This window comes from Pleurodeles waltl, chromosome 1_1, assembly GCF_031143425.1.
Source record: "Pleurodeles waltl isolate 20211129_DDA chromosome 1_1, aPleWal1.hap1.20221129, whole genome shotgun sequence".
Classification (NCBI taxonomy): Eukaryota; Metazoa; Chordata; class Amphibia; order Caudata; family Salamandridae; genus Pleurodeles; species Pleurodeles waltl.
In genome coordinates this window covers 867,832,583-867,850,075 of record NC_090436.1, presented here as the reverse complement: position 1 = coordinate 867,850,075, position 17,493 = coordinate 867,832,583, and the positions used below count along the sequence as shown (strand labels likewise).

Here is a 17,493-nt window from a genome sequence, read left to right as displayed (position 1 = left end):
GGAATGTGCCTGAAAGGGCAAAACCAAAGAAACTTGTTAGCTCTTGCACAAGGAGCAGAAGAATTGAGGAATGCTTTCCATGCTAGATGGAATGGTCTCTGTTAATGTCACGCACATGGTCTCGAAAGGACTGGACTGGTTGCTGCAGTATCAGTTAGACAGGAAGGTGGTCTCTGTAGGCTATACCCCTACAATAACCTCTGAATTTTCTGAACTGGGGGGGTGGGGTTGGGGTGTTCAGACATAGCTCCTTTGAACATTCTGTAAGACCCATCTGTCCGACGTGATAGATCTCCAGCCACTGAGAAAATGCTGCATTCTGCCCCCCAACTGGCCAGGCATGTGCCTGAAAGGGCAAAGCCAAAGAAACTTGTTAGCTCTTGCACAAGGAGCAGAACATTTAAGGAATGCCTTCTGTGCTGGATGGAATGGTCTCTGTTAATGTCATACACATGGCCTTGAAAGGACTGGATTGGTCACTGCAGTACCAGTTAGATAGGCGGGTGCTCTCTGTAGGCTAGACCCCCACAATAACCTCTGAATTTTCTGAACTGGTGGAGAAATTGTTTGGCTGACATCAATAGCCCTATTGATCATGGTGGGGTGCGACTGTGCTTGAATTCTTCGAGCGACAAACCAGTCTTTTCTTCAAATAGCCTGGAGCCATCATAGAGCACATCCATTAAGGATGCTTGCATCCTTACTGCGTCTTTATCTATACTTTGGGCTAGTGACACCCTGAGGTCCTCCAGGAACAGTCAGCATAATATTGCTGGCCATGTCCCGTAGTGCAAAGGTGTACCTTTCACGGCCCCTCACTCCAATCCAACTCACCCCTTGAAGACAAACCGAATTAACAGATCAGAGTGCTAGGCTGCCGAGTGCTAGGGCCAGTCTATGTCATCCAGTCACATGTTGACGTTAACAGCTCAGATGAAGCTGGCCCTAATTTAAGAGTCACAGCCAATACAGCTGCCCTCCGAACCACCACCGAAAATTTGGTACTTTCTTCCATTGGTGGCTCAGTTAGCGAGTCCAGCTCCATTTCAAGAGATGTGTCTAGTCCACTGGCATTCTATAAGTCCAGATTCAAAAAATTCTCAGTAGAATGAGGGGGAAGCAATCTATACTCTTCTACATCATCAGTATATTGAGAACACTAGGTGCCTATAGCACTGGGCATGAACCACAACTAAAAATAGAGTCCTCTACTGGTACCAGGGTTGGAGTAGAGGTACTGGATTGAAATTGGGCTGCAAAACCAGCGGTTGCACTTTTATAATTTTATAGTACATCATGCGTCATAATCCGGGATCAGACGCTGGTTTGAGGTCCAAGATCAGCAACAGAATTGGATTATCGGTCTGTGCTAGTACAGAAGGAACTGGTGTGTATTTTTGTGCCATGGTATAAGTCAGTGTCCGAGGTGGTGCAGGTATAGTAAGCAGGTCTAAAAGCAATGGTCTGTGTTGGGCAAGCACCTGCCAGTGGAAATCCTACGTGAGACTGCTGTAGCTGTCTGGGTCCCGAAGGAGTGCCAGAGGTAGCCGGAATCTCAAAGTACTACAGCTTGGCCTCTTTGAAGGTGCTATTTGCTGTGGGGTGATAATGATTTGGGGGGACATCAGGGTCTGTCAGGACCATTTGCAGGATCGGCTGAGACTTAGAAACTATGGAGGAATGTGGTCTTTATCATGACCCCTTTGCGCTTTCCTTCTAGTGTTTGACTCCGGCTTTTCATTTTTGCGCTTTTGTCTAGGCTTTGAGTTGGGACGTACGGGAGGCTTCGTACCAAGTGTTTTTTTTTGCAGGAGCGGCCTTAAGACCAAACTCGCAACGTAGAACAGAACCTAGGTTTTGACTGTGTCCTCTTCTTATGCTCGGTGAGGAAGTGTTGTAACTTTCAATCGTATATCGCCTTGAGTTGCCATAGGGAAAAACTTGTTGCAAAGACACAAGAGCAATTATTGGAGCCAAGCACCACAGACACCCCTTTTTATGCATCTGCAACTGGCATGTGCTTCCTGCAACCTCTGCAAGGTTTGAATTCAGTTTTTTTCTGTGACTACATCATCCCCTAGCGCACAGCATGAATTCTGGAGTCGTTGGAAAAAACGGCAAAGATGGGAACAAAGCTCCAGGTACGTGTCCAAAGCAGCACCTCACACTAGCATGCAGGAGTATTGTTGAAGCTTTCTCCGGCTCCAGAATGGCAGCTCGGGCTATTCTATAGATGATGAATATGCTTTAAGTATCTGAAAATCTGTTACTGCATGGCATAAAATGCACATGAAACGTTCAGGTGGCACTTTTTATTTTCTCTCTACTCGTAGTGTAATGGATTGAGCCTATTCTTAACTAGAGTTTTAAAACTCAGTTATTAACTTCAGAAGGCTTATGAGTATATGGAGATACTGAATGATTTCTCAGAGCTAGTCAGAGGCTCAATGAGGACTTCACCTCGATCATCATCCACCTGTATAAAAAACCTCTTGATGAAAAGCTGCCCTGTGAATAAATGTAGGCCAGATCTCACCAAGTGACAATGCTTTATTGAGATAAGCATCCAAAGCGATCTTCACCGATGTGTGATAGGTCAAGTTAATATATATTACAACCATTATTCACATCTTTTAGAAAATAAAATCAAGTTTACATTTTTTTCATTTTCTGCAGCTTACCCTGGGAATGCATGTCCTTTACTTATATGAGTGTGCCACTATATGTCCTCTTTCTGGATCTAAGTGTGTCTGCTTCTGTTTTACATCCACTCTTGGCAGTTCTGTGACAACCTGTGCTCTGTTCTATTTGCCTCAAAGAAGAATGGCTTTTACAACTGATTTCTCTTTGACACTTGACTAATTGAGTTTGATTTGTCATTTACATGAGATCACCTTGAAACCCACCATCTTTCTGGGGAAATTGTCAGCCTTGAATTGCAACTGCTTTTGAGACCAATCCACATGTGGAGGTAGGACCTCTTTTTGAAGGTGGTCTTCTAATGGAAAATGATCCTTCTTCAGACTCCAATTCTGGTGCCAGTGTCCAATTCATGCACAGAGCCTAAAGGCCATAGTGTGATGCTGTTTGTACCCAAAGCTATGGAAACAAACTGTTTTGTAATTGACTTCAATGGGAATTCTTACTCCAGGCCAATGTTGTTTTCTTTGGGAGTTTTGGAGCAATGTATTCTACTGAATTATAACCTTCTGTTTCTAGAGAAGGAGAGAGACTACTTTACTTATTGTCTACATCAACTGGCAGGGAGTGTATCACCAAAAAACCTCACAACTAGTTCCTTCTGTCTTTCCTTCTGTCTTTATCTCCTCTAAAAAAGTTCCTTCTGTGACATAGTAAGTATACGACTCATTATTTTGGCCTGTTGGCCTGTTGTGCCCCATGTCCAATTCATTCTCAGATTAATTGTCTTTTGCACCAAAACGGTTTCCATGCTGAGAACTTATCCTCTGCATGGTCCTTTGTTAGAAGTTGTACTGGTCTTTCCAAAGAATTCAACTTCTTTGCTCTTGGTGCCTACAATTTTGTTGAGGCAAAGGAAAAGATAAAAATTTTGAAAATCTGATGTGGAGTCTCAGTCCCTGTTTTTTGTGATGAGTAGGGACCTTGATGACAGTCATTTGATACAACCACGTAACCAAAAACGTAGAAAGAAAAACAAGATGCAATAATCCAAATACAATACTTGCTACAAACATAAAGCATCCTTGACCAGCTGCACACAACTAATTCCTAAAGGATATGTTGGGAGGCAAAGCCAAAACCGCCAAAGATCTCACGTCAATAAAATGCTTTAGGAGAGTGAATCACACAATATATAGTCAGGCCAGGGGTCTCCAGTCAGAGAGAACAGCCAGTACAAACAGTCAGCTCAATTGCCTTGACATAAATGTGACTTGTAAAAACTGGCCACCAAAGGGATAGGTGAAAACTGCAGGAGGAGATATACAGGGGGAGGCAGAGGGAAAAGGTTCCTTAGAGAAAAACAATCACATCTAACTTCAGAAGGACTCCGTGAACAAGCAGCTGAAAGGGGCAATGCTTGCAGTGATCATGCACCCAAAAAAGAAAGTTAATGATTTTCAGTGAAAGATGTTCTTGTACCTTCATTTCTGCCTAAAATATCCCATGTGTGTGGAGGAAAGGGGACTGGGTATGAATTTTAATTCTAATTTACAAAGTATGAGGACATTTCTTTTAGGAAAATTTCTGCAATTTATTCGAAGGGGAAAAATGCATGCAATTTACAAGATAAAAACAAGCACACTGTCTGACAATGCTAAAGTACCTACCTCCCACTCTGTAACAACTTTTTTTAAATGTCTTATGTCTTCATTTTTCTTTTCAAGTTCTTCTTTTAACTGTTCTGTTTTTCCATCTTTCAAAAAATGTTCCTAGAAAATGAAAAAATATAGTTTAATCCTACTTATTAACTAGTTAATGACACCGAAGCAACACAGGACGGGACTTGAAAGGAACAAGTTTGGGGGGAGGGTTTGAGAGGAGAGATGCGGGAGCAAAAGCACCTTAGTGTTTGAGGGAAGCACCACAAAGGGAATGGGTGGAGGGAAACAATGGGGAAAAGCACATGGGTGAGAGCAAGAGGAAGGAGGGTGAGAAAAAACGAGTTGGGCATCAGGGAGTAAGACAGAGCGTAGGGGGAGAGCCTACAAAAGGGAGATAGCTTGAAAACACACACACTCAAATGGGAGGGTTTACACAGAAGAAAAAAGTAGGTTAGGCAGCGATGAAAGGCAATCAAAGAGACTTGGAGTTAAAGCTCCATGAGGGGTACAAGCACAAGATTGACAAAAGGAAAATGAATAAGAAGCAGCCAAATGAGTGACCAGGAAAGTTAACCAATGGTATGCAATGGGTGGGTTCCAAGCCTCCCCATGTTCTTGGTAAGCCACAACATGCCTCACAACAGATTGCACATACACTGTCTAGTAGGCTCAATCTTAAAAGGGCATTGTTTATAGACATCTCTCAGGTTTTTGCATCTAGAGATGAGCATTCAATAGGAAGAGACACTGTGTGAAAATATCTTGGAATACTTTGGAGTACTAATTCAGCTGTAAAAATAATGAAAAAATATTCAGGATATCACGAATTGTTAATAAAAGTAAATCAAGAAAGCATAAGAGATATAATTGTGAGAATAACATGCTTTTGAGCACTTTCCCAAGTTAATATGGCTTTAGCATATGAAGCACCAAAGCAGTAGATGGAAGAGTATAGTCGTCGACGATTAGAAATAATGATAGTAGTACTTTATTTTTTGCATTGACTGAACTTATCACCAAGTTACAACCCTGACTTGATGGAATTGAAAAATGTTTTAAAATAAATTGATTAAATATTCCTGATGAAAATAAGACTAATTATTGAGGCTCGGAAACAAGCACATAAAATGGATGAATATTACCTACTGAGTCACAAAGATAGTGTGTGCTCCTGTAGCGCTACTGGATCTATTCCTATGTTTGTAGCAATTTCCGAAATTTATGGGATTCATAACGAATTCCAAAATCATTCAGAGAAATCTTTGCAGCAGATTTTATACGTACCTGTTGCAAACCAGAAACATTTACTGTTCATTTACTTTTGCAGTTAGGCCCAACCATAGATGCCCAGCGACATTTTCAAATGCAAATTGTTTTGTGAAAAATTCCACCATATTGGTGGAATATTTACATCTGCAGACGCACTTTGCAAGGTTAAGTTTCCACTAAACATTTCTGTGAAACAGTAAAGAGGACCTACACAATGTAGGTGTAATTTTCTACTGACCCAATTCCAATTTACAAAAAATGATACATTACACTTGGCCATTTAGGCGCCTGGGACTGAAATTCCCTAATAAGTCTTCTTCGATAGTGAACAACAGAATACGAAATTAAATTTCAGATATCATGTAGTCCATGTAGTAGAAAACTGTATCAAAGTGCAGAAAGATCGCATTTTTCTCAAGTTTTAACTTTGTTTGCAGTAAAAACAGAAATCCCGAACCCTTTTAAAGAAGCTGTCTGGAATAATTCGCTAGGAATTCAGTCTATTAGACCGAAGACAAAAAGTACAGACGACATTCAGGAAATTGTAGCAGCTGCCTGCTGCATTGTAAACGTTAAAATAGGCTGCTTGGATATCAGGCAAATAACTAACCTGGGAGATAATGTGGATCCTTTTTAAAATGGCGATGCTTTTGAAAGTGTCTACATTTCCATTAGGTTAGAGTAAACTCGTTAACAAGTCGACGAGTTCCCCTCTCTTCCTGGCAGCTCATGTGTCATTAGGTCCCCTCACTATTGAGTTCCCGGAGATATTCATACAGAGGTGAGTAATCGACAGAGAGAGCACACGTGCAAAAGATTCAGAAGGAGAGAAAGCAGGGACTGTTTTCCCATTACAGCAGTTTCCATTTAAAATACCCTAAGTACAAGACTAGTAGCGCCTTTTGAAACTTTAAGCAATACTGAAGAAAAGGCAGATATTACTATTAGAAACGACATTTTTATAAAAAAAATGTGTACATGATCTAATATTTAGCAACATAGATGCTTCTTTTTAGATAACATCACAAAAATGATGCCAACTTGACAAAACAGCTTCCATCCGCACACGTACACTTATCAAAGCTGTGCTGGAAATATTTAGGTAATCAATAGGCAGGCTGAGTGCTCAGCTGCATTTTTGCTGTGGATACTTTTACACTATAGAAATCAAAGTATATACATCTCCTCACTAAAACAAATTAAAATCTTAAAATAAAATATTTAATGTAGCACTAGCTAATTGTCAACATTCAAGGACATTTTGAAGGAACACCACATCAAATGGACCAGTGCACTGAGAACAAAAGTGATATTAAGGATGCTATGTTGATGTTTATAATGTTAATAGAAAACAGTGGCTCACAAAAAACACGCTTCTTTCACAGTTCTTAAGACGCAATCCAGGTTTTCTTTCTATACACACCATATGGCAATTAATTATTCGGTCATAATAATTGGCTAAGCACTTTCAACTCAACAGCACTCCCACCGAAAGGCAGCAAACACATACACAACTTAAAATCACATCATGTGCACTACAGAATAATAATCACCTACCTGAGCTGTGATGAATGGATGGAGAAGGATTCACTCAAGACTAGCAATGGTCAATTGGCCATTCAGGCCAGATAAAAAGTGGAAAATCCATTCACCAGACCCACACAAGAAGACAAAGAACCCTCAAGACTGAAGACAATTTGTACTCATACAAACTAATACTTAAACACTGAAAAACTCTTCTAATTTCATAGTCAAATACCAACTAACAGCACACACATGCAAAAAATGTTACAATGCCATACCCACAGATAATACTATGTACGCAAGTGGTGGAAGCTCTTGGACTCAAATCAATATAGCACTCAAACACACCTTATTCTCCTCCTCATTCTCTGCACCTGCCTACCTCTCCGCAAACAAGTCCTACACCAATGCATTCTCCAACGCATTCTTTTGACTCACAACAAGACACTGTTGATCCATGGGACCTTTACGACCCTGATCCCATCCCAAGCAATGACCCAGACACCTACCCCTCTAAACCATCTTCACCTGAAGATACTACAGTATATAATCAAGTTATAGCCAGGGCTGCAGCCTATCACGGGGTTACAATGAACACAGAACCACCAGAGGAAGATTTTTTGTTTAATATATTATCCTCAACCCATTCTAGGTACCAATGCTACCAGGAGTGGTAAAGCACGCAGATCAGATTTTTAATGAGCCTGTGAAAGCAAGAATAATAACGCCTAAAATAGAGAAAAAGTATAAACCCCGCACCTTCTGACCCTGATTACATCACTCATCAGGTGCCACCCGATTCAGTAGTGGATAGTGCTGCAAGAAAAAGGGAAAATAGCCAGTCCTCAGGAGATGCACCCCCTCCTGATAAGGAGAGCAGAAAGTTTGATGCTGCAGGAAAGAGTTGCGTCTCAAGCAGCAAACCAATGGAGGATAGCTAATTCCCAGGCACTACTAGCTTGTTACGATAGAGCCCATTGGGACGAGATGCAGGATATCATACAGCATCTCCCAAAAGAGCACCAGAAGAGGGCGCAACAGGTAGTAGAGGAAGGGTAAGCTATTAGTAACAACCAAATAAGGTCTGCCCTTGATGCAGCTGATACCGCTGCAAGGAGTGTGAACACCGCAGTTACTATTCGTAGACATGCATAGCTGCGCTCCTCTGGTTTTAAACCAGAAATACAACAGGCTGTGTTAAACATGCCCTTTGATAAGAAAGATCTTTTTGGTCCAGAGGTAGACACAACAATAGAAAAACTACAAAAAGACTCAGACACAGCTAAGGCAATGGGTGCACTGTATTCTACACCATATATAGGGTCATTTCGTACGCCTCAGTTTCGAGGCGGTTTCAGACCACAACCTTCAGAGGCATCAACTTTCCAAGCAAAACCAACTTACCAAACCCAGTACCAGTGAGGTGCGTTTAGAGGCACATTTAGAGGACAATACTCTAGAAATAGAGCTACATTCTAAACCTCTAAACAGCCTGCAACAGAGCCAAAACATTGACTTCCCTCACTCCCTTCCACTTCACCAATCTCATGTGGGGGGGGGACTAGAGCAGTTCCACACACATTGCCAAAATATCACCACAGACAACTGGATGCTATCAATTATCGTCAATGGCTATTGCCAAGAATTGATAAACATTCCTCCAAATATTCCACCAAGGTATCACAAGTTAACCCCAGAACATACAGTTCTGTTACAGCAAGAGGTTCAATTTCTACTACTCAAACAAGCAATAGAGTTAGTTTCACAGTCTCAACTAGGAACAGGAGTTTATTCACTATACTTTCTAATTCACAAGAAAGATGGCGCCCTCAGGCCAATATTAGACCTCAGGCCACTAAATTTCTACAGCCTATCAGAACATTTCCATATGGTTACTCTGCAAGATGTTATCCCACTGCTACAAAAACAAGATTTTATGACAGCCTTGAACCTCAAAGATGCGTATTTCCACATACCCATCCATCCAGCTCACAGAAAATACCTCAGATTTGTAATACAAGGAAATCACAACCAATTCAAAGTGCTTTCAGCAAAACAACAGCTTTAAGAGTATTCAGAAAGTGCTTAGCAGTAGTGGCAGCCTACCTAAGAAGACAACATATCCATGTCTTTCCATATCTAGACGATTGGCTAATAAAATCAAGCAGTTGTACACAATGCCAAAATCATACATGTTATGTAATAGAAACCCTGCACACCCTAGGTTTTTCTATAAACTACCAAAAGTCACACCTTCACCCAGTACAAGTACAACCGTACTTAGGTGCTATCCTAAATACTCAACTAGCTCTAGCGTGTCCAAATACACAAAGGATACAAGATTTCCAAAATCTCATTCCATTTAAACCAAATCAACAATAGACTGTACGATTTGTCATGAAAATCCTACGAATGATGGCATCTTGCATTGCAATAGTTCCACAATCAAGATTAAACATGAGGCCCTTACAACAGTGCCTTGCACAACAATGGTCACAGGCACATGGTCAACTTCAAGATCTAGTGTTGATAGACCACCAAACACATATGTCCCTTCATTGGTGGAATCGCAGCAATTTAGTCAAAGGGTGGTTGTTTCAAGACCCTGTGCCTCAAAACATGATTACAACAGATGCATCAATGATTGGTTGTGGAGCTCACCTAAACAATCACAATATTCAAGGGCAATGGGATGTCAAACAGAAACTGTCGCGTGGGCTCACATTATCCTAAATGAGACTACTGGATTTCTAGGCAGCAGGATCGAGAACGGTGTGGGGGACTGAGTCTGACCCACGTGTAAGGAACTCTGTCACCCTAAATCCGGTTTTTGCTCCGGCTAACTAGCAGAGCCTCATTTCTCCCACGGGGAAGAAATGATTAGGCAGCCGAGCGCATGACATCTTTGGAACTTCTCAGGGAAGTCGTGGTCACTCAGATCCAAACCAACTCTCTCATTTACAATATGATCTCATATACAAATGACAAAGACAGTATAAGTTTTATATAATGTTTTTAAAAAAACGACTATTTTAGATAATAAGGCGTGAGCCGCAATAACCAGAACAATACAACACAGTAGGATTGAAATAGTCACCAAGAGAGTAAAACATAAGAACAAAGCTATCATAGTGCCTAACAGTTTCTACTCTCCCTCTGCTTGTTCTATTTAGAGCACAGCATGTTAAGCTTCTAGCTTGCCTTTCCGAATCACTGGGGAGACATCAGCCCTCATACCTGAGCAAAGGCCTGTGATCTGGTTCAGCATCTGCAACGAGGCAGTCAGCGTCTAGTTGTGGTTCCCTGGTCAGAATCTCCCTCTTGCGTGTATTGGGACAAGGAAGTGATTTTATAACTAACATGTCATCGTGATCACAAAATGTCCCTACGCAGGAATGCCAAATCTAAACTCCTACCACGTCTATCGGCAATGTACCAAACTGTATCCTTGACTGAAGCACAGAGTGAATATGTTATGGAGAACTCCAGTGCTGAAGTAGGCAAAACAGTGTGATATGAATAAAAACACAACACCGTAGAACTGGCTATTTGAAAAATAACAGTACGAAGCCTAATAAAAAGCATTTAGAGCAAAGTGCACAGAGGCTCTAAGCTGCCAGCAAATGAATAAAACACATCCAGGGCAAAGTGCACAAAGGCCTAAAGCCTGAAGCTAATGCACAAAGGATACGTAAAACTAACCACACTACAAAACAACTACACATAAACCACTTAAGAGTTACTAGCTGTGTTTCTAGCCCTCAAAGCCTTTCAAACTCTTCTCACACATAAGAATGTTCTTATAAAAACAGACAACATAACAACCATGTATTATCTCAACAAACGGGGAGTGACACATTCATCCCACCTGTCCCTTATAGCCCAAACAATTTGGAAATGGGCAATTCACAATCAAATTCATCTATTAGCACAGTACATTCCAGGGATAGACAATCAGTTGGCAGATATCCTCAGCAGAAATCACCAACAAACACACAAATGGGAGATTCATCCTCAAGGACTTCAAAAGTACTTTCAAAAGTAGGGAACACCAAACATAGATCAATTCGCAACAAGCGAAAACACAAAATGCCCAAACTTTGCAAAACAAAGGTTAAGTAAGACATCCAAACCCCAATGCTCTCAATCTAGTGATTTCGCTCCTTAAGTCATAGAATTTGGATATTTAAAACTCCCATCAGAATGTATGGAAGTTATTAAACAAGCAAGAAAACCCACTACTAGGCAGTGCTACGCAAACAAATGGAAACTAATTGTCTAGTATTGTCAATCTAAAAACATAGATCCTCTTATAGCATCAATACAAGATATTGTATGCTATTTACTTCATTTGCAAAAATCAAATTTAGCATTTTCATCAATAAAAATACACCTTACTGTAATATCTGCATATTTAAAAACTATTCAACATAGCTCTTTATTTAGAGTTCCTGTCATTAAAGCTTTCATGGAAGGCTTAAATGCATCATTCCACCAAGAAATATAGTGTTTACAAGACTTATAGGACCACCTTTTGAACCCATGCACTCTTGCCAAATAAAATTTCTAACATGGAAAGTTGCCTTCCTAGTAGCAATTACTTCTTTAAGAAGAGTAAGTGAAATACAAGCTTTTACTCTTGAAGAACTTTTCTTCCAAGTACACAAAGTTGTACTAAGAACAAATCCAAATTTCCCCCAAAAGTAGTCTCACCTTTTCATATCAAACAGTGGAACTGCCAGTATTCTTCCCACAGCCAGATTCTGTGGCAGAAAGAGCTCTACATACATTATACCTCAAAAGAGCTCAAATGTACTACATAGACAGACCTAAACAATTTAGAAAGACAAAACAACTTTTGGTAGCTTTCCAACAACTACATACAGGCAATCCTATATCAAAACAAGGTTTAGCAAGATTGATTGTAAGGTGCATACAAACATGCTATATCAAAGCAAAAAGACAACTTGTAATCACCCCTAAAGCCCATTCTCACGAAAGAAAGGTGCAACAATGGCTTTTTTAGGAAATATACCAATGGCTGAAATATGTAAAGCAGGTACATGGTCAACACCTCATACATTCACTAAACACTACTGTGTAGATGTATTGTCACAACAACAAGCCACAGTAGGACAAGCTGTTTTAGGAACATTATTTCAAACATCTTCAACTCCTACAGGCTAGCCACCGCTATTTTGGGAGGAAAAACTGCTTTGTAGTTTGTGCATAGCATGTGTATCTGCAGCTACACATGCCATCGAACGGAAAATGTCACTTACCCAGTGTATATCTGTTCGTAACATGTTGTGCTGCAGATTCACATGCACCCTCCCTTCCTCCCCGCAAGCCTGTAGTAGTTTAAGTTAATACATTTGTACATATGTATATACAAATTTACATGGACATCTTTTTTTTCCCACTTATATACTCTATCACTCCTTCCTTTACCCTCTGCGGGAAAACAATCTAACAATGGAGTCTATGACCAAGCGCAATGGAACCACAGAGGAGGAGTCACTCGAACCCGTGACACGAAAAGACTTCTTCAAAGAAAAACAACTTGTAACACTCTGAGCCCAACACTAGACGTCGGAATTGATATGCATACCATGTGTATCTGCAGCTACATATCACCATCCCCAGAAATACATTTTCAGGAACTTCAAAGGAAAACTATTCAAATTTGGCAAAATGCAACTGTGTCTACCGATCTATTTGGCCAGATAGCACACTCCCTGCGTGCACAGCACCACCAAGCCGTGCCCGTGTCTCCCCCTCCCCACCCTCGCTGTGTCTAAGGTTCGAGGCCCTTCGGGAGCCGATCCGCTAAAGTGTCTCTCTGCCCCTTCAGCCTTCACTCTTCTGCCTTCAGTCAACCTTGACACTCTTTTTCCTTTCAAGCCTTTGACTCCTTTTTGTGCCTCTTTTCAAGCTTTTGAGTCCTCTCTGCCTTTTTTCCTGTTTTTCCACTCTTTTGCCTTTTTCCATTCCCTTGCTTTTGCGCCGTTTTCCTGCTCCTTTTTTCCCGCTCCCCCCGCCCGCCACATCCCCATTCGCCCGCTCCTCCCACCTCCCAGCTGCTCCTCCCTCCCTTCTTAATGGCGGTCGCTGCGCACTAAGGCGAGTGTCTACTGACCTATTTGGCCAGATAGCACACTCCCCGCGCGCACAGCACCACCAAGCCGTGCCCGTGTCTCCCCTCCCCGCTGCGTCTAGGGATCGAGGCCCTTCGGGACTCGATCCGCTAGTGTCTCTCTGCCCCTTCAGCCTTCACTCTTCTGCCTTCAGTCAACCTTGACTCTTTTTCCTTTCAAGCCTTTGACTCCTTTTTGTGCCTCTTTTCAAGCTTTTGAGTCCTCTCCACCTTTTTTCCTGTTTTTCCACTCTTTTGCCTTTTTCCATTCCCTTGCTTTTGCGCCGTTTCCCCGCTCCTTTTTTCCCACTCCCCCCGCCCGCACCCCCATTCGCCCACTCCTCCTGCCTCCCAGCGGCTCCTCCCTCCCCCCTCTCCCTTCTTAATGGTGGTCGTGTGCAGCGGGCGCGCCAGAGGCAAGCCCGTCTGCGCCTGTCCGCGCCTGGACCACGCTCAGTGCCAGAACCCCTGGACCCTGCAACAGCCACCTCGTCAGCATCCGCTACGACGCCGACACCCTCCGCGCACTCAACACCGGCCGAGACACCACCTGTTTCCAGGCCTCTCCAAAGAGCACGCACGGACCCTTCTCCTGCCACAACTGCAGCTTCACCTGCACCAGAGCCCACAAACCTCCTAGGACCAAGACCAACCACCTCCGCTGCATACTCCTCAACACCCGCTCAGCACGCAAGCACGCCATCGAACTCTGGGACCTGCTCGACTCCACCACCCCGGACGTGGCCTTTCTAACCGAAACCTGGTGGAATGACTCCTCAGCACCCGACATCGCCATAGCCATCCCAGACGGATACAAAGTCTCTCGCAGAGGCCGCACCAATAGAACCGGAGGAGGTATAGCCATTGTCCACAAAGCCACCCTCGAAGTCAAGACCATCCTGGACGACTCCTTCAGCTCCGCCAAACTCCTACACTTTCAAGTCCACACCAACCCCAACACCACGCTCAGAGGAACACTCATCTATAGACCTCCAAGACCCAGGGCACCGTTCAGCAACGCCATCGCCGACCTGGCCAGCACCCACGCACTCGCCTCCACGGACTACATCCTCCTCAGGGACCTGAACTTCCACCTCAAAAACAACAATGACACCAACTCCACCACCCTGACCGAAAACCTCGCCAACCTCGGCTTCACACAGCTCGTCAACACACCCACCCACACAGTCACACTCTCAACCCAATTTTCTCCACTAGCAACCACGTCTCCTTCAATCATACCACCAAACTCTACTGGACCGACCACCACTGCATCCATTTCACCTTCAAGAAACAAACCGAACACCACCTCACCGAACAACCACCCTGCCGACGCTGGGGCAAAGTCACCGAAGATCAACTAACCAACACCCTAGCCCAGAAACCGCCCGCCAACCTCACCGACCCGGACATCGCCGCACACAACCTCAAGCTATGGATCGACGACTGCGCCGACCGCCTTGCTCCACTCAGAAAACCCTCCAACAACCATGTCAACAAAAGAGCCACCTGGTTCACCGACGATCTCCAAGCCTCCCAACGCCACTGTAGGAAACTCAAACAATTATGGCTACTCGAACGCACTACAAACAACCATACGGCACTCAAGGATGCTACACGCAAACATCACCAACTCATCAGGCTAGCAAAAAGATCCTCCTTCAAAACCCGCCTAGAAAACAACGCCCACAACTGCAAAGAACTTTTCAACATTGTAAAAGAACTCTCCAGCCCAAGCGCCACCGTCAACGACATCACCCCCTCCCAAGAACTATGCGACGCCCCAGCCACCGCCTTCCACCAAAAAAATCACTGACATCCACAACAGCTTCAACTCCCTTCACACCTCGGACACTCCTACTCCACCCTCCACGAACTCCACCCGCTCCAGCCGACTGACCTCCTGGACCAACATCAGCGACAACGAAACCCGCAAGACCATGAATTCCATCCACTCAGGATCACCATCAGACCCCTGCCCACACCACATCTTTAACAAAGCAGACGCAGCCATCGCACCACACCTACGGAAGATCATCAACATCTCCTTCGAGACTGCAAGATTCCCGGAAAGCTGGAAACACGCCGAAATCAACGCTCTTCTCAAAAAAACAAAGGCGGACCCAAAGGACCTAAAGAACTTCCGGCCCATCTCCCTGCTCCCTTTCCCGGCAAAGGTCATTGAGAAAATCGTCAACACTCAGCTCACTCGGTACCTCGAAGATAACAACAACCTCGTACCCCTCCCAGTCCGGCTTCAGACGAAACCACAGCACCGAAACCGCCCTCCTCGCCGCCACAGACGACATCAGAAGCCACCTCGACAATGGAGAAACATCAGCCCTCATCCTCCTAGACCTATCGGCCGCCTTTGACACTGTCTGCCACCACACTCTGAAAATCCGCCTCCTCGAAGCAGGAATCCAAGACCTGGCCCGTGAATGGACTGCATCCTTCCTCGCCGGCAAAACCCAAAGAGTCTGCCTCCCCCCCGTTCCAATCCAAGGCCTACAACATCATCTGTGGCGTACCCCAGGGCTCGTCACTCAGCCCGACGCTGTTCAACATCTACATGGCCCCCCTCGCACAAGTGGCCCGTCAGCACAACCTCAACATCTCCTACGCCAACGACACCCAACTCATCCTTTCCCTCACCAAGGACCCACACACTGCCAAAATCAACCTCCACGAGGGACTGAAAGCTATCGCCGACTGGATGAGAGACAGACAGCTAAAACTGAACTAGGACAAAACAAAGGTTCTCATCCTCGGGCCCACCCCCTCCGCCTGGGACGACTCATGGTGGCCGGCCTCGCTGGGTCCCCCACCAACACCCAACGACAGCACACGAAACCTCGGCTTCACCCTCGACTCATCCCTCTCCATGTCTAAGCAGGTCAACGTCGTCTCCTCCTCCTGCTACAACACCCTCTGCATGTATCGCAGAGTCTACAAATGGATCCCAACAGAAACAATAAAAACAGTAACCCAGGCCCTCGTCAGCAGCAGACTCGACTACGGCAACGTCCTCTACGCCGGTATCCCATCCAAACGCCTCCAACGCATCCAAAACACCTCCGCCCGACTCATCCTCAACATCCCTCGCCACAACCACATCACCCCCCACCTGAGAGACCTTCACTGGCTCCCCGTCAACAAGAGGATCACCTTCAAGCTCCTCACCCACGCACACAAAGCACTCCACAACACCGGACCGACCTACCTGAACAGCAGACTCCGCTTCTACATCCCCACCCGGCAACTCCGATCCACCAACCTCGCCTCCATCCCCCGCATCCGGCGCAGATCCTCCAGCGGTAGATCGTTCTCTCACCTCGCTGCCAAGACCTGGAACTGGAACACCCTCCCGTTTGACCTAAGACAGACCCAGGACCTGCTTTCCTTCAGAAAACTCCTCAAGACCTGGCTCTTCGAGCAGTAGCAGACCCCCCCCCCAACCCCCCCCCCCCCCCCTTAGCACCTTGAAACCCTCACGGGTGTGTAGCACGCTTTACAAATAAATTGATTGATTTCACAATCTTCTTAATACTTCCTTCACACAGGCATAAAGTTCTTTGATATTTGTGAAAATATCAATGTCATCTAGATATAATGATTTAGCTAGCATATCTAAAAAAAAAAAAAAAAATTACGAAATGTTGAAAAGTGGCTAGTGCACTACCTAACCCATATGGCAATATGAAATACCCAAAATACCATTGTCTTGTGTTGAATGCAGTCTTTCACTCATCTCCTGGTCTTATTCTTACTAAGTTGTAGGCACAACGTAGATCAATCTTATAAAACAAGTTGTCTGGTTTGATGTGATCTAACAGTACGGAGATCAGTGCTAATGGGTAGCTATACCTCATTATGATAACATTAAGTCTGTGTATTTTATGCATGGTCTGAACTCACCACCTGGTTGGAGGATGAAGAAAATTGGGGGCCCTGCACTTGCAGTGGAATGACACATTAACCCCATTCTGTAGATTTTCAGACAAATATTCTTGAAGTGTTTTTATTATCTTTTTGTGAGTGGTTATCCACTGATGTGGAACCATTGCTCCTGGTATCAAACCAATAGAGCATTCATAACGATGGTGAGGGGGCAGTTGGTCTACTCCTCTTTTATTAAAATACATATATTTTAAATCCTTATGCCTTGGGTATCTGAGGTACTTCCTTCTTCTGTGCAGTACAACAACTTAAGGGAAGGGTACACTCTAATTCTTTCAGAGAAAAACAGCTTTTCTGGTG

At 44.0% G+C, this 17,493-nt stretch overlaps 1 protein-coding gene across 5 annotated transcripts in view; it reads right to left on the bottom strand.

Annotated features, from left to right (window-relative positions):
- The window catches only part of GKAP1 (G kinase anchoring protein 1), an 814,129-nt gene that overhangs the window by 334,747 nt on the left and 461,889 nt on the right, over positions 1 to 17,493 (bottom strand). For all 5 annotated transcript variants that reach the window (XM_069229880.1, XM_069229873.1, XM_069229909.1 and 2 more), the window contains exon 8: positions 4,311 to 4,412. In XM_069229880.1, coding sequence (XP_069085981.1) covers positions 4,311 to 4,412 — 102 coding nt within the window. The remainder of the gene's footprint in view (positions 1 to 4,310; positions 4,413 to 17,493) is intronic.